General features: G+C 49.5%; 1 protein-coding gene across 1 annotated transcript in view; it reads left to right on the top strand.

The window, feature by feature from the left end:
* The window catches only part of CNTNAP2 (contactin associated protein 2), a 1,612,013-nt gene that overhangs the window by 1,050,736 nt on the left and 538,607 nt on the right, over positions 1 to 22,670 (top strand). Inside the window, exon 12 of the mRNA XM_045834058.1 lies at positions 9,630 to 9,749. Within this exon, the coding sequence (XP_045690014.1) occupies positions 9,630 to 9,749 (120 nt within the window). The remainder of the gene's footprint in view (positions 1 to 9,629; positions 9,750 to 22,670) is intronic.

The raw sequence follows: 22,670 nt of genomic DNA, 5'->3' as shown, positions 1-22,670 counted from the left end.
GAGAGATATGTTAATCTTGAAGATGGCCTTACCAAGAGGTGACATCTAATTAGAATTCCCGGCGCAATGGCTACAGCCCAGCGCTAGGATAGTGTAATTATCTAAACGTTCATTGATCATTTGAAAGTGTCTCCCCACCTAACACACCTATCACGGAAAGTAAATAGACACCCGTTTTTTTGTTTTTCCCTCTTTTAATGAAGAATTTGTTCAGTGGGACATTTGATCGCCTCAAAAGTCAACGGCGCCATGAAAAGCAGGTGGGGCAGTGGGACTTGGTGCTGGCCGGCAGAAGACATGAGACCTGGGAGGGCAGAGCACCTGTTGGAGTCCAGGTGTCCACGTACTGGCCAGCTGTGTGACTTTGCTAAAAGACAAAACCTTTCTGAGATTCCTTTTTTTTTTTTTCATTTGTGAACTGGGGACAATCAGAGGGAGTTCGTTCTGAAGTTAGTAAGAATAAAGCTTCCGAGCCCCTCACTTGGGTAGGGTGTGTCTGTGTGGTCACGTGTTTACATTAAATGTACAAAGATAAGATGTCTTACCTACACTGAGCCAACACTGTCATCTCTCTCTCCGCCGTGACTTCCCCCAGCACATGTTGGGATGGGCCGGACTAGCCTGAGAGTTTGTGGTGTCTGGGTGAGGACGGTCGACTTGGGGATACAGAAGATTTGAGTGGAGTGGCTCTGCCCGGTCTGAGACCATGTGCGCACACTTTTAAGTTACCGCTGGTGTCCTGGCCCAGGAATGACCTCCAAGCGGGCTCCCACTGCCCCTTCTCGTGCCAACATTTTCATTTGGTTTAATATTCTCTCTTACATTGAGCCTCTAAAATGTATCAACATCAGGCCCCAGAAAACCTGGACCTGCCTCTGAGGGTGCCACTGTTATCAAGGTGAATGTGGAAGGTTTTCCAAGGCGTTCTTGACAGTGAGAGTGGAGCCCGTTTGCATCCTCAAACCCGTTAGAGGATGATAATAAATAACATCTTTTTCTTTATTGACTTTTAGAGAGAGAGGAAGAGAGAGAGCGAGACTGATTTGTTGTTCTGCTTATTTATGCATTCACTGTATCTGCTCTGACCAGAGATCGAACCCATGACCTTGGTGTGTCAGGACGAAGCTCTAACCAACTGAGCTACCCGGCCAGGGCAATACATAACATCTTATATGGAAGTCACCTTCATGGAAAGAGCATGACATAATATTAGCATGCAGAATATCTGTGTTGAAGCCCACGCTCCACCACCATCATTTGCTGTGTGCCAGTAATGAGAAAATCATTCCTAGGGGAAGTAATGTGGTCAGGGCACTTATTCACGCTTAAAACCATTATCCAAAGAAACCAAAATCGCATGAGGTTAATATTCAAGTGTGAACGAGGACTGGGCCATTGTAAAGCTTACACGTGTGCTAATTAAAAATAATTGCAGGGTCCTAGAATAGGAGCTCTCCCCGGGGCGGGTCTCGAGGCCACTCCTGCCTCCTGGACTTCCAGTGCCGCTGTCCCTCGGTGTCACCTGAGTGGGAATCTCACCGAGTGAGATTCTGAGAGAGCTCGTTTCTCCGACTCAGTGCACGAGAGCCTGACTGAGATCAGAAAGTCCATTTCATCACTCCAAATGAGAAATACAGGGGTGGGCAGAAGGAGGTTAATAATAATTATTAATAACACAATAATAATGACAAAATAATGAATAACACAATAATTAACAAATAACTAATGCAAGAAGAAACTCTGTGTTTTGTGTACGCACAACTGTAAACCTACCTTTGTCCCCTCACCTGGATCTCTTTCCAGTGGAGAAACTTATTTTCAAAGATGCGTTAAAGATGAATGAAAATCAGGAGGCGGCTCGGTTACTAGGAGGGGTCGGAATAAGAGGGGCCCCGGACACCATCCTGTTTACAGCACCGCCCTCCACATGTGCTCCAGGCCCTTTGCCGGGGCCGAGAACTCCCATTCTGCTTTTCCTGGCGTATCCACATTTGCCATTAGACGGCTCCTTTACTAATTCGAGGACACAGCTGCAGTCATCCAGTCTCCCTTTTAGCATCTTGTCACCTGCTTCCTACAGCAAGCCTGCGTGGGTGTATAGTCACCTTCGATGTCAGAGACGAGGAAAGGGAGGGCATCCATCAGCTATCAACACCCCAATATTACTTTACAGCATTTGTTCACACATGAGCTATAAAGTGACTGTATGCTCCTTTCTACCTTTGTATCAAATTATTAGGAGTGCATTTATCCCTTTCTGCACAAGCAGGAAAAGACTACTTAGGATGCTCCAAAAATAACTTCACGTACGAGTTCATTCTTGAGTTGTAATGAACTCTCCAACGTGTACCAGCCTTGGCCACTCCCAGAGACCCGGCTGCTGTAGAAGGCAGGGCCAGGAAGGATGCAGGATTCAGGCATGCGTGCAGCACACGCAGTGGCCTCTCTCAGGGCACGGAGGTGTGGCGGTGGGCGAGGAGAGCGGTCCTCAGCTCCCCAGCACAGCGAGCTCCAGAGAGCAGGTGCCGAGTGCCCTGCAGAACCCCCAGCAAAAGGTTCTGTACCCAATGGGCCAAAAGTAGCTACTTCACCAGGAAGGTATTTCTCTCTTAAAATTAAAGTGGGGGAGCATGATGCGGAGTCCTCCTCCACATCGCTCATAAAAAGTTGAAAAAGCTCAGAGGCAGGCACGAGGAGAGCTTGACCCAGTTAGCTGGCAGCTGGAAGTGTCTGTCCTGGGTTCCCTGGGCTGCTGTTCCAAAGCATGACAGACGGGGTGACAACAGAAATACATCACCTTACAGTTTTGAGGCTAGGAGTCAGAAATCAAAATATCTGCAGGGTTGGTATTGTCAGAGGGCTGTGAGGGAAAAAAAAATCTCCAACGTGTAATTGAAAATAATTTTTTCAATGATTAATCAAAAAATACAAATAAAAGAATATGGCAGGGTCTCTTTTTTGCTAATCAAATCAGAAACTATCTTTAGTTTTGCTTTCAGAGTCCAGCCAGTGAAGTTTCTGGTGAAGTTCACTGCTGGTGAAGTTTCATCAACAAACAGAAGTGTTGGTTTCAGATTCTCAGGAGTCTAAAATTGACTGTCAGGGTGTAGACCTTATTTCATGGTGGCAGAGAGTGAGTGACTGTGCAGTCCCTGACAACCACTAATAAAACGTGGCCCTTCAGTGGCCTGTGCTCTGCTAGTTCAGTGGCCTGTCATACCCTTGAAGGAGGCTAGACAGAAGGAAGAAGAGGGACCTGACATTCAAACAGACCAAGATACACAAGCTCCCCAAATTTGTGACTCGAGGCAGGAAAATAGGTTATTTTCTTTTTTATTATGTGCTACTTTTTCAAAATTCATCCGAAGAGTTTAAATGCTTTTTCTAATCAGAAATAACCCTATTTAAAGGAAGGCATGAATCTTACACATTGTAAAACAAAATCAAAAAAAAAAAACAAAGACAAGAATACTTCCTCACTTGAAGTCAGCAATCCCTATCAGTTTTTATTCTGTCTGTTTCCTTTCATGGTTCAAACTCTGGTGACAGCGTGGTCCCCGCCCCATTCCGCCAACCTGATCCCTTCCTTAGGCTCTGGTTTCTACGAACACCAGCACCTGAACTATTTAAAATGTCACCCACATCTGCTCACTAAAGGTACTGCCGTCTTCCTGCCCTGCAGCGATTCAGACTCGGGAGCGTTGTCCTTCTTGGAAACACCTCCTGCTGTACATTCTGCCTCTCCTCCAGCCGTTGCCTCACTGGTGCTCTCCTTTCCCAGCACGTTGGGCCCATGGCACATCTTTGCTCTTAAACCCTCGCTCTTCTCTGCCTGGGCGTTGACTGTCATCCGGGGCCCTGGGCTATGTCCGCACGTGAGCACAGGCAGCCCGGGACCTTGGTGTCCTGGGTCTGGGCTGGGGGGGGGCCCAGGAGGCACGTGTTGTTTAGTGCTCTACCGATGCACCGTTCGTGTTCGGTGCACATGTTCAACCTTGTTTGTCCACCTCTGTTATTCTGTCTACTACTTCTCTTGCTAATCAACAGCACTGGGAGTGCACTGGGTGTTTAGTACAGTGTGTTCTTAGGTCGGGCAGTTATTTCACATGTTATTACTGTACAGTTGCAATAGGCAGAATAATGCCTCCGCCACATTCCAAAGTATGTCTGTGTCCAAACCCATGAAACCTACGACTGTGTCACCTTCTGTGGCAAGGGGACGTTATGACCACGTTAAGGGCAGTCGCATGATATTACCCTGGATTATCTGGATGGACCCAACATAACCATGAAGCTCCCTAAAATAGAGAGGTGACCAGGAACGCAGAGGATCTGAGTGAGGGGGTGAGGTGAAGAACTCCCTCCGTCTCTGCTGGCTTCAGAGACAGAGAAACAGGACTGGGGGTCGAGGAAGGCGGGCACCTCTGTAAGCCGGCAAAGCCAAAACCTGGATTCTCCCCTTGAGGTTTCTGAAGGAGCGCAGCCCTGCCCCCAACTTGGATTCAGCCCCCCCGAAACCCATGTCAAGCTCCTGACCCCCAGAACTGTTAAGATAATGAATGTGGATGTTTCAGTCCACCACGCGTTTGCTAATTTATTACAGCAGCCGTGTGAAGCTACTACAGGAGTCCTCGTCACCTTCCACTTCCTCTACCGTGTCGCTACTCGGACATTCTCTTTACTGAGAAGGAGTGAGGATTCAGGGTTTACCGCTCCCTGGATCTGTTCCTGCTCCACAGTTCAATCTGATGTGTTCAGTTGTGGGATCTCCGAATGTCTGGGATCTGGTGAAGACGACGAGACCCTTTCTTTGGGCCTGGGAGTTCCGACAGAGAAAAACTACCTTTTTCCACTACAGGTTTCCCTCCCACTCTCGGAGCGTTCCTGTGAAACCTTTGTAGGTCCGAGTGGCGTGCAGCCCTGAAGCCGTGACTTTCGGGCACTAACGGATGCGCAGCAGGAGTGGAGACGAAGCGCAGAGGCTCACAGACACCGCCCAGAGCCTGGGGCTCCACCCATGCTGAGGTGCTGAGCGTAGCTCCCAGGGCGGGAGCCTGAGGGGGCCACTCTCGCTCCTCCTTGGAGTGCCCCCGCCTCTGCAGGCTCCCCACAAAACAAACGCTGAGTGCTGTTTTCCCTTTTGGCCTTCAGTTAGCAAAAACAAGCATTCATGTAAGGTCAGGGTCGGCTGCAAAAGCAAAGTCACAGTCGCATAAAGCCAACTTTTGAAAAGCAGGAACACCTGTAAACCAATGGACTTAACGAGTCTATTTATTTTGCCACCAGCCTGGTTTCCTTGCTGGTCTTTGACGGTCCACTAGCAAAACTCAGCTGAGGGTGGTTCAGACCCTTCTCTTTCTTCTCTGGCCCCTGGCGCTCTGTCGGCTCCGCCTGTTGGATGTGCAAAATCCTGCAGCCCAGCTAGGACCCGGCAGAGGCGTGCAGGCAAATGCTGTGGTCAGCTCCTTCTCTGCATTAACGTTCCAGTGTGCTCAGTGCTCCTGAGTTACACAGTGTGCGACTTCCTTTCATCTTTACGATGACTCGGCCAGGGAGGTATTATCTTTGCCTTCAATTTACAGTTGTAGAAACCAAGTTCAGGGAAGTTCCCAAGTAGTAAATGACAGAAAAAGAGATCTGAATGAAAATCTCTTAATTCCTTATTCACGTATAAAACTAATGTCATTTTTTGGTATTCCAGCTGTCCTTGCCATTTTACCTCGGGTGCCATTTCCCAAATACACATTTTGCAACAGTGTTTTTCATGATAATGTAACTTGTGCACATTATAAACTCATGTGAAAAATACAGAAAAGAATGAAAGGGTTTAAATCATCCATAACCTTACTACTCAACGATAATCACTGTTGCTGTTTTAGTGTATTCCTTTCTAACTATTTTTCTGCGAACTCCCCCGAGTATATTTCTTTTGACACTGCATTTGCATTTAGAGTTTTGTATCACATTCCATTGTTATTATTTTGAGTGAAGCGAGGTGGCATTCTAGCTTTATTTTATTTACAATTGTACTGCATTGCCTTTTGGTGACTTACTTTTTCTATTTGAATTTAAATATCAGTCAAGAATTAGTCCACCCTTTTAGAGTTAACTTTGTGTTTTCCAGGATTAGAGCTGCGCTTCCCAAAAGGCACTCAGACCAGCAGGGTCTGCAGTCACTGGGGAGACTGTTAGAGCTGCAGGCCCCCATGCTGAGCCAGGAGCTCCTGGCGGAGGCGGGGCCCCTGTCTCACAGGCACGCCGGGTGGTTTTCACAGGAGATGAAGTTGGACTGAAATGCGTTGGTGAGGCAACAGCAGCCCGTAGGCCTGTGCTAGGTTGAAGGCAAGCAGCATAATTGTCACTGCTTGAAGAAAAAGAGAAGAGCTTCTTTTGTCCCTCACCATGTGCCTTCCACATCTGCCCTTAGGTACCTGGGTTAGGTGTGTAGCCCTCTTTAAAAATGCTTACATGCTTCCTTAGAAATGCAGTAGTGACCTACATGACACTTCTTACCACCCAGTCCTGCCTTCCTAGAGGGTGGGGCAAAGGTAGGTGTACAGTTGTGAGTACGCAAAACACAGAGTTTATTCCTGTGTGACTGTTGATTAATTAGGCATTGTTTTCCATACAAACAACTGTGACCCTTCTTTTGTCCTACCTTGTCTGCCTGGGCTTCTCCTGCTCAGCCAGCTAAGCAAGGATTTTTGTCAAAGTCAGACCAGGATGAAGCGTAGGTACATGTTCAGTTCAGTTCTGAGAGCTTTTCTTAAACTCCTACCATGTTAGATTATATGGAGTAGAAAAGAAAAATATATTTTCTGGGCCCGCCCTTCAAGAAAATTCGCAGTCTTGTTAGGAAATAAAGCTTTTGTATATGAAATTCAATTAATAGTTAATCAGGCCCTAAATTGATTATAATGAAGAATTTCAGTGCCTGAGATGAGCAGCGAATGGCCTGAACTGCACAGACAGACAGACATACTGACCACGGACGGGGTGAGGGTGCGGGGTCTCCTCAAGAAAGGAGGAGTGTGAGGAGGACCTCCATAATAATTATTACACTGATCATAAAAACTCCACTTACTAAATATTTACCATGGCCAGATATAATTTTAAGCCATTGACATCGATTACTTCCTCCAAATCTCAAGACACCGTTCAATAAACCTACAATACCCATTCTCCAGACAAGACCAAATAAAGTTAGGAAGCTTTGCCAGTGTTATGTACACAGCACTCTGCAGAGTCCATTGAATTCCAGCCCCAGCCTGTTTGACCTCAGAGCCCCGTCTCTTACCACTTCCGCCTCAGTAGTCGGCTCCGATTGCGGCGGTGGCTAGGTGCACAAGGAGGCTGTAGCGCCCTGCAGATGAAGGAGGCCCTGGAAGGGGCGAGCAGTCCCCTGTGCCCGGTGTTCCTGACCAGAGAGCAAGGCTGCCCTCGGCAAGGTGCTAGAACCAGGGGAGATCGATTGGGTTGTGGAGAGCCTTGCAGGCAGAGAGCGTGATCTGGGATATAACATCGTAGATGCTGAGGAACCATGACACATTCTCCGAACTTTATGGAAGGAATGTTTTAAGGCTAGAATAACACTGGATTAAAAAAAAAGCATCACTGGGTGGGGAGTGAAGAGATAGTTGGGTACGACCACGGATTAATACAACGCGATTGTTGTGAGCCACATCCCCGATGGTAAAGAAAATGACTGGGGTGTTGGCAGGGGAGGAAGAGAGTGACCAATGATTCAATAGGAGAGGAGAAAGGCGGAAGTTTTCATGGCAGTTTGGCCAAAGAGACTTTAGAATTCAAACCTGATCTTGCGGATGGATTTGAGCTGTGCAAAGACATTACAAGAAGCTGGAGAGAGGTCGTGAAGACAAATATTGACTTGTTATTTTCAGAGAGGGTGGGTGTGGGGCATCCGGAGCTCCCTTCCTTCCTGCCTACACTCATCTGGTCCCCGAGTCCTGTTGCTCTTGGAAACACGTGGACCAGGTGCATCGACATCATGCTTTTTCATATTCTCACAAAGAGCCGTCATCCTTCCACTGGCCTACGGCAGTAACCCCTGAAATGCTCTTGCCTTCCGAACCACTTCCCTGGAATCTATCTTCTGCTGCAAGGAGTTTTCTTTCTAAAACCTACCTCCAACTGTTGCTCTTCCCGCTCCAGGTTTTCAAATACTTTCTCACTGCCTCTCACTTGGTATGGCACTCAAAATATGAGTAGCCATAATTTATTATGCCAGTAGACAATTGGGAAATGGCCAGTGGACGTACTCATCGTTACATGAGACAAAAGGTGTGTGGGGTTCTGCGTGCTTTCTGGCCACATCCTCTCCCAGGAGCGCTTGATGATGCAGGAGCGCCCGCAGAACTAGAGAGCAAACCCCTCTCCAAAACCCTGCATCCGTGTTGTTCACCGCTGTGTTTGTGGTGCCTCGTCCACCGCCCGACACGTCCTGAGTGCTCAGCAACTGTTTGCAGCAGGAAAGGAGGAAGGGAAGCAAGACGGATTAAGTAAATAAAAAAAAATTCAGAATTGTTGGAGTCTAGTGTGTTGTTTTTAAAATGAAATGGACTTTTCATTGTTATCGGAGGTCTAAGGTCTTTGCAGAGAGGAGACCATGGGAAGCCAAAGGGAGGCCTGGGGGGAGGTGGAGGAGGAAGGTAGGAGAGGCAGTCCCTGAACGGGACCTCCTGCTTCATCACCAAGCAAGCGACAGATGCTGGGGTTCAACTTCAGGTGCACGTTAGCAAAAGACCCTGCTGCTTGCATTTCAGAGGCAGTGAGTTGTACCGGAATTCTTAGTTTGGTAAAGAGGTCATTCAAATTCCTCATAGGCGTCAAAACATTTTTGCAATAATATTTTCGTTCTCTCGAGAAAGGCAACATGTAAATGTCCATCTTGTACTTCTGAAAACAGGTGCAGTTTCCTAGGAGAAAAAAAAGTGTCAAGAGTGTGGGAACAAAGAGGAAAACAATGGAGAAGAACCTGTAATTCAGTTATTGATACCAGCTTTCTACACAAACAAAATTTGCTGTAATTAAAGCACCTGTAACAAAGTGCAGCAGGGACATTCCTTTCCTTTCTTCCTGAAATAAAGGAAGAACAGAAATCCCGTGAAATCAGACACCTATGCAAAAAAAGTGTGTGTGTGTGTGTGTGTGTGTGTGAGAGAGAGAGAGAGAGAGAGAGAGAGAGAGAGAGAGAGAGAGAGAGAGAGAAATCTCTTAGTTGATAGCCAAGCCAAGCAGACAACACTTACCTTGCAAAAATAACATCCCCTCACAGTCAGAAGATGCTATCTGCAACTATAGATTAAATATTTTCTCAACAATCATGGATCCCAATACAACAAATGTTACATTCATTTAATAATGTATTGACTTTTCAGAGCTCTTCTCCCTGACTGTAAAGCCAGAACTTGTTACGTTCGTTCGTTAGGTCAGAAATGCCCACGGAGGAGAAACCAAACCGTGCATTTAGACGTGGAGGAAAAGGATGCTCGGTCTAGCGAGAGGCCCCAGTCCCCAGCAGCTGGGTCCAGGGCCTGACGCGTCCCTGGGGTGTTTGTGTGGGGAGCCACCTGTTCTGTGCGGTGCTCACGTCCCACGTTCCCTTGCAGCCATCTACGAGCCGTCCTGCGAGGCGTACAAACACCTGGGCCAGACGTCGAACTACTACTGGATCGACCCGGACGGCAGCGGACCGCTGGGCCCTCTGAAGGTGTACTGCAACATGACAGGTACGGGGGCCGCGCGGGCGCGCCGGGGGGCGTTGCTTCTCTGCGTGTGGAGCGTCAGCGCTGCCACCGAAGCGTGTGTTTTCTGTGCCTATGTCCATCACCGCACACACGGTACAGTACCTGGGGCTGGGTTTGCTAGCTAAGGCTGAAACGTATTTCTACGGCAATGATACCTTCAGACAGCGTATGTTCAAAAAAATCTCCCTTCTGACCATAACAATAAAAAAGTAGCACTTTAAAAAAAGTCTGGGGTGGGAGAAACCCCCAAAAGGGAAACAGGCAGGTCGAGCTGCCCATGGAGCAGCCTCCACAGGCACCCGGGCTGGGGAAGCCCAGCATGGATGCTCAGCTCCCCACGCTGCTGCTGCGGTGCCAGAGGAAGCTTGCAGAGCGTTCCAGACTGCCCCCCGCATTCCCTGTAGTTATAGAGGGGACCCTGCTGGGCGCTGACATATGGCTCTGGCACAGGCATAGCTTCCCAGCAGCTCTCCCAAAATTGACCTGAGGTTTCCTGCTCGGAAAGAGAACCTAGCGCTTCTCCGGATCCATATTACATTCCGGGGGCCGTGAAATGAGAGCGTGGGCTCTGGCACTCTCCCTGAGCAGTGTCTGAGATGCACAGCTCTCTAAGGGCCTATTTCTGTGAGACACCGGGTGACGTCTTGCCCTCCCAAACCCCGGAGAAGGGGGCGAGGCGCCCACCGCTCACTGGCTGCGGGCAGGGTCAGCGTTCGGTGTGGACGTCTGGGGAGGGGGATGGCCAGGGTGGTGATCACACGTGCTGCCGGCGATGAGGGCCGCACCGGCCGCTTGCCCTGCGCCAGGCATCCTGGGAGGCCCTCGCTCGGACTACCTGGGTTTGTATCCTGGCTCTGTGAGTCACCAGATACGTGATCTTGGCCACCTCCGTACCTTTATGAAACTCAACGTGCCTCAGTATGTTTGCCTGTAAGATGGATTAACAACAATATCTACCCCATAGCATTATGACATGATAGAAATGAGATATTTACGTAGGGTTTTTAGCATATTATTCAACACATTGTAAACTTTCAGTAAAGGTTACCAGCAGTAGGCTATTTTTTTCTGAAGGATTAGTGAGTTAAACACCTTTCTTATGTCATTCAGGCATGATTCAAATTCAAATATGTTTGAGGCCAGTGGTTCTTTAGCCTGGATGTGCTTTAGAATCACATACGGAGCCTTTCTCCCCTCTTTTCCTTGCAATCTTAGTGGCTCCAGCTCAGAGACTCCCACTCCCCAGGTGTGCAGTGGGCCTAGGATAGCGCAGCGAGGACGCAGAACCCTAAACAGGCGAGTGGACCCCGGTGGAGAACTTTGGGCAATGCCAGGAAGCCAGGCCTCCTGTGGCTGGGGACGATGGGACAATGATGAGGACACGAGTGGAGGGTGGGAGACGGGCAGAGAAAACGGTGGAATAGCAGCTGCCGCCCCCCAAATTCCCTCCCGTGCCAAGAACCCTAAGCGTGCGCCCGAGAAGGAATTCATAGACCAGAAAGCACGATCGAAGAGTTGTTCGTTGGACTTGTCCATGGACTTGGGGACTTGTTGTTCACCTTCGTTGTAATCTCACTTGAACTGAAGTATAACCTGTGAGAACTTGATTCGGTCTGTAAGAAGCATGATCTTTAGCCTCTCTCTCTCTCTCTCTCTCTCTCTCTCTCTCTCTCTCTCTCTCTCTCTCTCTCTCCCCCCCCTTCCTCTCTCTCTCTCTCTCCCTCTCCCTCTCTCTCCCTCCCCCTCCCTCTCTCCCTCTCCCTCTCTCTCCCTCCCCCTCCCTCTCCCTCTCCCCTCCCTCTCTCCCTCTCCCCTCCCTCTCTCTCTCTCCCCCCTCCCTCCCTCTCTCCCCCTCTCTTCTCACTCCCTCTCCCCCATATTTATATAATTGAGATATACATATATCAATAATATATATATTTATTTGTCAATTGAAGTCAACTGTTAACCTCAGAGTAAATTGAACACCCTGACGGTGCTTGAACAGTTGTGAATTTACTCTAGTTGTTTGCCCATATGCATTTCCAAAAAGAACTGGAAAACAAGACCAAACCACAATGAATACATTTTTTTATATAGAAGAACACGTAGAATGAAGGGCTGTTGGCTTTCTGGAGAGATTACCTTTCTGTGCATTGAAGCCTTCACTCAGAAACACGGGCCTCCTGTCATGGATGCCTCCCTTAAAGAGTGTGGCGGCTATAGTTCACTCCGGCTCTCCTGACGCAGCCTGAGCCGTGGACCGAACAGCGCAGCCCCCTGCAGTGAGAATGTCTTTCTTCTGTCTCTCGAGATGGTTGTGGGCATCCGTGTGTCAGGGGCCCTTGCAAGGCACAGCTTGGCCTTTTGCCATCTATCAGCCCTCCTTTCATCTGGAGAGACCGTGAACTTGACACCGTTGGGAGAACATGGCACCACAGAGCTTGGCTGGGGCCGTTCCATTTCCGAGAGATGTGCGCTGAAGAGGGGCAGGGGATGGCCGCGCGCGGTGGCCTGCAAGGACTCGACGTATCCCTCGGTGTCGTGAGAAACCACGCGGGCACCTCCCTGTGCAGCATGTCTGTTGGAGAACAGAGCCGCCCTGCCCCTCAGGGGGCCCTGGGTGTGCTGGGGTGTGTGTCACCGCTGACTGTATCACATATTTCCAAGGTGGACGCCAGATATCCCCTCTGGGGAAGGAGCCATGGGTCGGCAGCCGTCAGACTCTTTCCCCCCGCTTCTCACCAGGCTGGGCGGGAGGCAGGACAGTTCGTCCCTTGTACGGACAGACGCGGTGGCCCTTTGAAGGAAAGGGGACCTCACTGGCAGCTCACACCTGATGCAGATTTGGGTAGGGACTAAAAAGGATGGACTATGTGCGCGTACCTGTAGGCTCCCCTTTCTACGGTTTTCTTCACGTGCGCGCTCCCCGTGCAGCAGGCGCCGTGCCGTGTGAGAACCAGTGGAGGCGGCAAGTGCCTTCGGGGCGCTCCCAACCGATGATGAGCACGGCGGTAAAAAGCAAACAAATAAGTAACTTCCTTGGAAATAAAAATGAGGGGATGGTGAGGAGTGATGTATTTTGGACAGAGGATTTTAGGAAAGACCTCTCGGAGGCAGCCACCTACCGTTTAGCCGAAATGTGAAGTCTGAAAAGAGACAAAGCCCCTCAAAAGAAGAGGAAAAGAAATGACCCCAAGGCGTCGAAGAGGTGGTTTGTTTGCAAGGAGACGCACCCCACGGCACTGGAAATGAAGTGGGGACGTAGGCAGGGGCCAGAGCAGCCCAGCCAGTGAGGAGGGTAGTCGGAAAAAGCTTTGGGTTCTAGTGTCTCATTTAGTTTTTTCAGTGCAGTAGGTGGGAGTCTACAGAGAGGTTTCACTCAAGAGAGTGAGAAGGTCTTGATTGGAAGCCCCGCTGGGGGTGCCCGGGGCAGCTGCGAGTGATAGCGCTGGGCCCAGCCGGGAAGGTGCCGTCGGAGTCCGGGAAAGAGACACGCGGCCTTGGACGAGGACGGGGACGGCTCACGTGATGAGAAACAGATGGCTTTCGGATCCAGTCCGAAGGCAGCATCGTCAGCGTCAGTGATGGATTCGATACGCACGGTTAAAGACAGTTCTCAAGAGTAACTCCTGAAGCTATGGATTGAGTGACTAGGTGAATTACGGCGTCGTCGGGGAGACGTGGAAAATGAAGGGGAGAACAGGTTTAGAGGAATTTCAAGAGTTCGGCTTTGACCTAGTTCATTAAGAGATGCCATATGCCATCCAAATTGAGATGCAAATTTTGCAGTTGGATAAGCCCCCAAAAGGATGTTTGGATTAGAAATAGAAATGTGCTAATTGTTCGCATACAAATCTGTGAGAAATGCTGGCATCACTGAGGGGATGATGGGAACAGGGGAGCAGCATCTCAGGGACCAGCTCACGGGAACCGAACGGAGAGCAGGTTCCCAGCGATGAACTACTAGTTGGTCGGCGTGCCGGGGAAGGTCGCTGAGAGCAAGGGGAAGAAAGGTGTCTCAGGTCATTCTGCGGGACAATGGGTCACCCGTGTGAATGATCAAGGGCCACTAGGGTCCTGGAGCAGGATGAACCGACTGGGAGGAGGGGACCGACTGAGGCCATGCCGATGTATCTAATGTGCAGGGAGGAAGGCCAGCCCCAGCCAGCCAGCGGGACGCAGGGCACGGCCGTGGCCAGGAGGGATGAACTGCCCGGAGCGCCTGCCCAGACAATTTCGGTAACCCCGGAATGGGCGTTAGCCTCGGCTCAGGGACCCGTGAAATCTGCCGCCAACCATCTGACCCGAGGGTTGAGTCTTGAAGGACAAGGGGCTCTTATGCGGCCCACAGATGGGGAGAAGGGGACTTACAAAACGCTTTGAGTGGGAGGCAGAGCAGTTGACACCTGATCCTGAGGGAAAAGCAAGTGATGGACGATATTGTAGCAATTAAGTGTGGCTTCGGCAACTGCGAATAAGATTCTCCAGAGACGACCAGACCTAAAGGAGGGAGACAAGTTACAAAAAGCTCTGCTGTGATCCAGGAGTGGAAACCGGGTGTGGAGGTGGGGAAACAGGGAAGGAGGGGGTTGGCTTGATGGAGCTTCAGGAGGCTGAGTGGGCCAGACTGTGGCTGGGGAGTTAGCTGTAGCCGGCGTGGTGGCCGGGTGTCCGCCGTGGACGACCCCAGGACGTGGGGCGGACTAGCAGGCCCACAGCCGGGATGGCGGCCTCTCCGTTGCCCTCAGTGGCAGGAACTCCCCCCTGGAGAGCTGTGTGGTGGGCAGATTCTGTACAAATTCCCTGTAGGACTTGGAGCACATCGATTAATCTCTCTGTCTCAGTTTCCTCGTCGGTAAAATGTAGGAACTGGAAGGGTCTTTACACTGCCTTCCTTTCAAAAAAAAAAAAAAAAAATCTATTTTTACCATGTACATGAAAGATAGATATTGCTGCTTGCAGTCAAATAATTTAGAGATGACATCCTCCTGCCCCAAAGTTTGAATATACTCATTTCTTGACCAAGTTTGACACCAGCTGGCAGTCTTTATTTTTTTTCATAAGGCAGCTCCTCTACTGTGCAATCCTTCTTCCGACTCTCCGCAGCTCAGCGCCACGGCTCTGTGAGTTCAGGGGCGTCTCTGAGTGACAGAGCATTTCAAGGGCTGCAGAGCTGACACTGAGCAGAGACTAGATCCATCAAATCCGTTGGGGGCGGGGGATTCATCATTCTGAGGGAGCCAAAGCCTGGCTTCCTTGTTCCGTCTCCGGGACACGTTAGGAAGTGTGGTCGTCGTTATTCTCCCCTCGCTTTTCCACTTTTATCGTCTCCCTGAAAATTTGATGTTACGAATATAGTGTTAATGAACGTCTCCTAGGCTGTATTTCTGATATTTACCTCTTTCCCTAGTACATTTTTCGAACAGGACAGCTTCTTTTTTTTTTTTTTGTACTTCCTGAAGGTGGTTACCAGCATCTTCTCCTGGAAACCTTGAACCTTTATATTTAAGGCTTCCTTCAGTTCTTTCTGCTCAGTGATTAATAACAGCAGTAAATAAAGCCAGCTCCAGCCATTGTCCTTTGACTTATCCTGTGCTTATCCCTAAATCAAAATGATGTTTTTCTTAATACCCTATCCTCTAATTCACGTTCTTCAGAATTCTCTCTGCATTCATATTTAATTTTTTTTCATTTAAGTAAGCATCTGTGCTGTCGCATGTGATGTTTAAAGTCCAAATCAGAACGACCTCCTGCACTGTCACTAATGGTTTGTTGTTTTAGCAAAACACCATTCAGGGCGTTTCCATAATTTGTGCTTTAGGAACCCCTGGGATTTAGCTGATCACCTTCTACTGTCCTCCATAATGGTACAAGCTGTTTGTGCCTTTTCACTCTAGTATTTATAGAGAGCATGCTACTCAAGTTTCTCGGCACTGGCGTTCAGTAATATCAGTTTATTTATTACCGTGCTTTTCAAAAGTTTCAGCGGTGCCGTGCTGGTGGGCAGAAGGAGTTGCCTGGGTTCTACCGGAGAGTATCGTGGATCTACCCACCCCAGGCCTGTTGCTGTTAACCCATTAACCCCACCCCCAGCAAAACTAAGCAGTTCCTCCCCTATCATACTTGATTTCCTAGCAGCTTGCAGTAACGCCAGAATTGTGTTGCTCGTGGGTCCGTGGGTCAGGGGTCCCAGCGTAGCTGCCTGGCCGTGCACGGTCGCCCAGGCTGAAGTGGAGGGGTCAGCAGGACCGGGGATGCACCTGAGGCTCAGGATCCCCTTCCGTGGTCACTCAGGTTGTGACGGACGGAATCCAGCTCCTAGTGATTCTGAGGCTGCAGCCCCACGTTCTCGCTGGCCGTTAGCCGTGGGTCGCTGCCGTTTCCTCGAGGCCGTTCCCAGGTCCCAGCCGTGAGTCCCTCGCACATATGGGAGCAAGGGGGCCTCTGTTCCCTCCACTGGGGCATCCAACCCACGGGCCACGGACTGCACGCAGCCCAGGATGGCTGTGAGTGCGGCTCAACAAATTTAACCGCACATTTACTTGAAACATTATGAGATTTCTTGTGATTGCGTGTCGCAGTGCACTTAATGTGCGGCCGAAGACAGCTCTTCTTCCCCCAGTGTGGCCCAGAGACGCCAAAAGGTTGGACCCCCCTGGGAGAGGGGCTCACCTGGTCAGGTCATGCCCCACCAGGATGATTAACCTGTTTGACTAACCTAAGTCAAAATCCGGGAGCTCTTCCCCTTTGCCAGGTAGAGTAACCCAACCGCAGGAGTGATGCCCCACCCACATTCCAGGAGGGGGACCGGGGAGAGTATGCCGGGTGGCAGAATCCAGGGGCCGCCTTTCCATTCTGCCTACTGCACCGGCCCGTGTACCTCTGTGACGTGCCCATCATCCCACCTCCACTCATTCTCACCTCTCCAGTAACCGTGCCACACCTAGTGTGCAAACTGCTAAGCTTTCTTATTCGTTGTCTTACATTTTTTTTAAATATTGTTTCATTTAGGAAACTTTAAAACTAGAGATAGGCAAAAATAAAAATTGCTTACCAGCAGAAGTAAGAATGACATGTTAGGAAAAGTGTGATAAAGATGCTATATTTTATACTTGTAGCTATGTATATTACTGAGGGCTAACTAAATGCCAGGCATTGTCCCAAGAGGATTATACACATTAACCCCTCTAGTGATTCACAATGACGCCGGAAGGAGGATACTGTTACTCTTGTTCCCATTCTTTTGGATGAGGAAACCAAAGCGCAGAGAAATGAGGTCCTAGTTCACACTCCTGGTAAGTTATAGCAAGGCACTTCTTAGACAGGCTTCGTAGTTACTGCCCGTGTGTACGTGCATGTACATACATACATGTGTCTGTGCACATGTATGTGTGAGTGTGCATGGCACACCTTTTAAATCCTGTAGTAGGACTTCTGATACGAGCGTCTCCTCTTCACATCTTCTTCCTACCATCACGGAAACCTCTGTGCACAGCCCGAATTTATCATATGTGGTGTGGACGGCACTTTTGCTATAAACTATTTACTCGCTAATTGTCCAACTAAATGCCTTGGGGGTTTTAATCAGAGGACACATTTTAAATGAAATCAGTACATAAATCATTAGGCAATTATTATTAATTTGAGCACTTAATTGAACTACAAGTGTTTTCTCTAATATAATTTTCCGAGAGCTTTACAGGATGACTTGTACACTTCCTCTGTTCATGCCCCCTTAAGGTGTGCACCCAGCTTTTAGGGGAATCTAAATTCCAGCCACAACATCTAGTTACTTTTCTAATGTAATTTTTTTAAATTTTGCATTTATTGATTTGAGAGAAAGAAGAAGAAGGGAGAGAGAGAAAAAAACATCAATTTGTTGTTCCACTTATGTATGCATTGGTTGATTCTTGTATGGGCCCTAACAGGGGATCAAACCTGCAACCTTGGGATATCAGGGTGACACTCCAACCAGCTGAGCTACCCGGCCAGGGCTCCAATGTATGTATAATCTTAAACTGAATCTGACAAAATTTGTTTTGAGAATATAACATGATGGAAAGGAATCGTATTGGGTATCATCTGTAATATTTAATGAGATTATCCAAAATGCCTTCTTCTTCCCTGTTGGGAAGGGAAATTCGCTAGAAAATGGGACAACTGTACTAGCATCATCAATAAAATATATTTAAAAAATTAAATAGAAAAAACAAAGAAAACACAGAGCTCTCCTGTCATCTGCCAGGGTCACTGACCTTCGAAAGTCGGGCACGACTGCCCTTCTCACCCCGTCCCGTTCCTCCGTGTCTCCAGCCGTTTCCCTGGTGTGTCGTGGACTGTAGGGTAAGGCCTCAAAACGCTGGTTCTCTCCCTTTGTTCCCTGCAGTCGTTTCGTTTCCTTTTTTTCATCAAAGGCATTCTCTCTCATCTTCCCGTCTCCTGACCTGGTTCCACCCCCCCCCCGCCCCCCGCCTGCCGCCCACCTCCTGCAGAAGGGCTCCCCTCCAGGACTCAGCGGCCTCACCTCCTCCTTTTTCCCTGGACCTCTCCCTCCCGCCGCAGGCTGGCTCTGCTCTCAGCCTCGGGCACCACTCGGCCACGGCCACTTCCCGGCGCAGCGATTTGGGCCCCTCACCGTCACTGTCACTCTGTGAATTCAGTGCTGCTCACTCACACGGCTTCCGTGGAAAACCTAGGCGCCAACTCGCTGACCAAACACAGCCCGGAAAGAGCTCTTCCCCGAAATTCCCTACTCGCCCCACTCCCCTCCAGCCTCACCCTTGGGTGCCACAGATGGCGGCCACCAGCCAGGCTTTCTCCCAGATCTTCTCACTGCACGGCAGTCATGGCGACAGGCGCCTATCGCAGAACTTCTCGAGTGGTCTTCGACCTTTAAACCAAGAAGAGGAGGAGGAGCCCTGGCTGGTGTGGGCCAGTTGGTTAAAGTGTTGGCTCGTGGACTGAAAGGTTGCAGGTTTGATCCCTGGTCAGGGCGCATATCTAGGTTGCAGGTTCAAACCCCAGCAGAGTGTGTGAGAGAGGCCACCGATCAATATTTCTGTATTGATGTTTTCTCTCTCCCTCTCTCCCACTTCTTCTCTCTCATAAAAATAATGAAAAAAAAAATGTCCTCAGGTGAGGATGAAAAAAAAAAGAAAAGGAGAAAGAACTGTGAGAGGTTGGGTGTGGCCACACTGTGGGGCTGTGGGACGGGGTCCAGGCAGGGTGTGCGATGGACGCCAGGTGAGGTCGAGCTGAAGCGGCTGCAGCTCTCTGACAGGCCCCCCCCCGTCACCTCGGGGGCTTCCAGAATGCTCCCCCGCATGCAGGTGTGCCTGCCTCCAAATATCGGCACTCACCTGCCTAAACAGGATTCTGGACACACCACCTTTCGCGTGCTTTAAACACACGGACACTTCACGTGATCTCCCGGCTCCAGCGCTAGCGAGGCTCCATGTGGTCTCTGCGCGCTTTCCCCCAACGTGTGGGGTCGGAACCTGTCTGCCCGGCGGGAGGAAGAGAAAACATCCTGGAAAATCTAGTGGAGGTCGAAACCGGAAAGCTCAGGAACAATCTCACGCTTCCTCACCAGGAATTCTCTTCTGGCCCAACGTGAAGCCGACAGGCCTGTGTGTCCGTCCCCCCAACCCACCGTGGTTCAGCTTTGTGGGTCAGCACCTGCCGTGCTTTCGGAGGAAACCAGCTTCTGTGTCACGAGGCCCCTGGCGCTTTGGTGGGGAGAACCTCACCAGGCAACTAATCTCTCCTTGTACCTTGTGACTTGGTCTAATCGACGCGGCCGAGAGAGTTTAATAATAAACTGTGCCAGCAGCACAGGCGGCCTGAGCTGGCAAACTCTGGAGTCGTATTTCCTGAGACTGGTGGTCCCCAGTGACCCCGACGCTCCTCGGAGCCCTGCAGACGTGGCTGCCACGTGGCAGCGTGTGCCTCGCTTCAGAAGAGTGACAGGGTAACTTTGGAACAAGATATGTCTGGGGCGAAGTTGTCACAAGTCTCTTTGTGCGTTTACATACAGAGGGCTTTATTGGGGCCAGCCTCCCTTCATTTAATTATTCATCTTATATCCTGTTTTTACTCATATTTTGAGCCTAAAAAAATCAGCATTAAAAAGTGAGAGTAGCCAAGAACTTGTTGTATCATCCTCCTCCTCCTCATCATCATGGTTATCATGCTATCTTTACTATTATTATTCTTTGTTTGCTTTTTAATATATAACTTTTATTTTGTTGTTGCCAGAACCCCAATGTTTTTCCTTGAGTCCACCTCCCTGTGCCCACTGGCCAAAAAGAATGCAGGAGTTGGCCGTACAAGAAAGACACGAAAACTAGTTTAAAATTGAATTGGCCCACGTGGGGGCAAGGAGCTTACACTCTACAAAACCGCCGCTGCCCTGATGGCCTATAGGTTACAGATTCTATGGGGCAAACTCACAAGGCACCTTGGGTTAGGAGTTCAGGGTCGTGCCGGGAGTTGACTGGTCAGAGGTGAGGTCAGCGTGATAAATCACTTCTTCAGGGCTGGATAGGTCGACCTTTGGGTGTAAACTACCCATGCAGTTACATCAAACTGTCCTTGAAGATGTTTCTCCAAAGCCAATTGCAAACCACAAAACACGTGGAGTAACTATCCAGGTTGCCTAACACATATTGGTAAAGGTCACTCTGTTGATGTTAAGTCAGTAAATTGGGGAAACGTTTGCAAAAGACGGTTGCTTGGACACCGTTAGTATGCCCATTAGCCGTTGTAAAACACAGCAATGACTTATCATCAACGATGTCCCCAGGGGTATCGATCGTGCTCCTGAACGGCTCTTGCTGGCCATCAACTGCACGTCCAGGCCAGCCCGGACGACCGTCTCCTCTGCGTCTCGGTCTGCTCCTTCCCTCTCCCCCGTGTCCTCGTCGGCACAGCCGTCCCCCAGAGTCCTGCCTCGGGCCAGAGAAGGAGACCTTGTCTGCCTCGCACACGCCTGTGCCACAGGTCACCTCTCCCGGTGGTATTTTCATTCCAAAAAGAAGAACAGGAGGATGCAGACTCCGAAGAAGATATTTTCAACCAGAGCACGTTCAAAGACTCTCTAAATCCGCAGCCCAGCTCTGCCTGTGTCTGCAGAGAGTAAGAGACCGGGAGATTCTTAAAGGCTCTCCCGTGGGAAGTGTTTGCTGGTTTATTTGTGAGCTGGCCGGCACCATTTCTGGTCACTGACAACTCTGTCTTCCTTGTGCTTCATCATCTACTTCGTGCAAGTCTTTCTCCCTCTCCCTCACGACCCCATCCCATATACAAAGGCCGGGGGAAGATGAGATCAGAGGGAAAATATCAAGTTTACTATTACATAGAAACAACATAGAAGGAGCAAACGGTGCAGTAGAACACTCCTGCAATGAGAATTATCTGTGAGCATTGCATTCCTGTCACCCCACTCCCCTCAATCCTCTCTGCCCTTTGAAAAACCTAGGTTCTATTTATTACGAGTTTCGCATTCCCCATATACAGTATCCATCTTTAATCTCTTGAAATCATAGTCTCTCTTCCTATTTGAAAGTAAAATACTTTGACTTCCTTATAACATCTGAATATTTCCTCCATTGTGGCAACCCGTGGTGAGGGCCTGTGTGTGGTCTGGGGGAGGTGAGAACCTGGTTAACCCGTGGTGAGGGCCTGTGTGTGGTCTGGGGGCGGTGAGAACCTGGTTAACCCGTGGTGAGGGCCTGTGTGTGGTCTGGGGGGCGGTGAGAACCTGGTTAACCCGTGGTGAGGGCCTGTGTGGTCTGGGGGCGGTGAGAACCTGGTTAACCCGCTGTGAGGGCCTGTGTGTGGTCTGGGGGCAGTGAGAACCTGGTTAACCCGCGGTGAGGGCCTGTGTGTGGTCTGGGGGAGGTGAGAACCTGGTTAACCCGCGGTGAGGGCCTGTGTGTGGTCTGGGGGCGGTGAGAACCTGGTTAACCCGTGGTGAGGGCCTGTGTGTGGTCTGGGGGCGGTGAGAACCTGGTTAACCCGTGGTGAGGGCTTGTGTGTGGTCTGGGGGCGGTGAGAACCCCCCTTGCTCACAGCTGCCGTGGGTGCTGTGCGTCTCTGTCATAATGTAGTTCATCTGTGTGATGTAGTTTTGCTTGTCACTAATTACAACCTTGTTTACATATTTTTGGTTAGTCGTGGAAAGTAAAAGGGACTAGTATTAGCTACGTAAAGGAGGAGATGAGAAAGAAGTTGGATTTGGAGGAGATTTTCTGTTAAAACCAGTGACATTTGCTTTAGCCCACTTCAAGCCCTGGGCAAACCCTTATGAAAACACTCAGGTGGGCCACGGTGACCTTCCTGAGCGTCTGACTCTGTCACGGATGTCACTAAAAGGAACTCTCAGTGCCAGTTCAGTTTCTCTTTAGCTCTGCAGAATGGTCCTCCTGTTTGTTCTACGTCCCACGTTAGCGAATGGAGGAAAGAACTTCAAGCAACACCCAAAAGTGCTCGCTGTGTGAAGGCCTTCCTTGTCAGCATTCCTACGTCGTGATGTTTTAACAGACGGTCTATTAACAATGTTCCTAGATGGTAAAACTCGTGCACGAAAATCTCAACTTTTCTTTAGGAAATTGCGAAAGGAACTGCTCATTCACATCACCAAATGAAAGGACTGTTCAACACAAGTGTAACTCTTCCATCCGCCGCCTTCGTTGAGCTGGGAAAACTCACAGAGTCAGTGACCTTTAAATCAATTCGAATCCAGTTTCTCAGTCTCTTGCCGCAGTCATTTAATATTAATGAATACATTTAATAAGTAGGCAGGAAAAAAGCCATTCTGAAATATTCTCGCAAATTGGTTTCTTTTAACATAAGTCAGCCCTTGGACTCCCCAGTTACCTGAGCAGATCCTTAGCTGACATGGTTCCACAAATCTAATTC

This window comes from Phyllostomus hastatus, unplaced genomic scaffold (assembly GCF_019186645.2).
Source record: "Phyllostomus hastatus isolate PE091 unplaced genomic scaffold, TTU_PhHast_1.1 phas_contig_1021, whole genome shotgun sequence".
Taxonomy (NCBI): domain Eukaryota; kingdom Metazoa; phylum Chordata; class Mammalia; order Chiroptera; family Phyllostomidae; genus Phyllostomus; species Phyllostomus hastatus.
The sequence above is the reverse complement of the archived record's forward strand: the minus strand, read 5'-3'. Positions and strand labels throughout refer to the sequence as shown.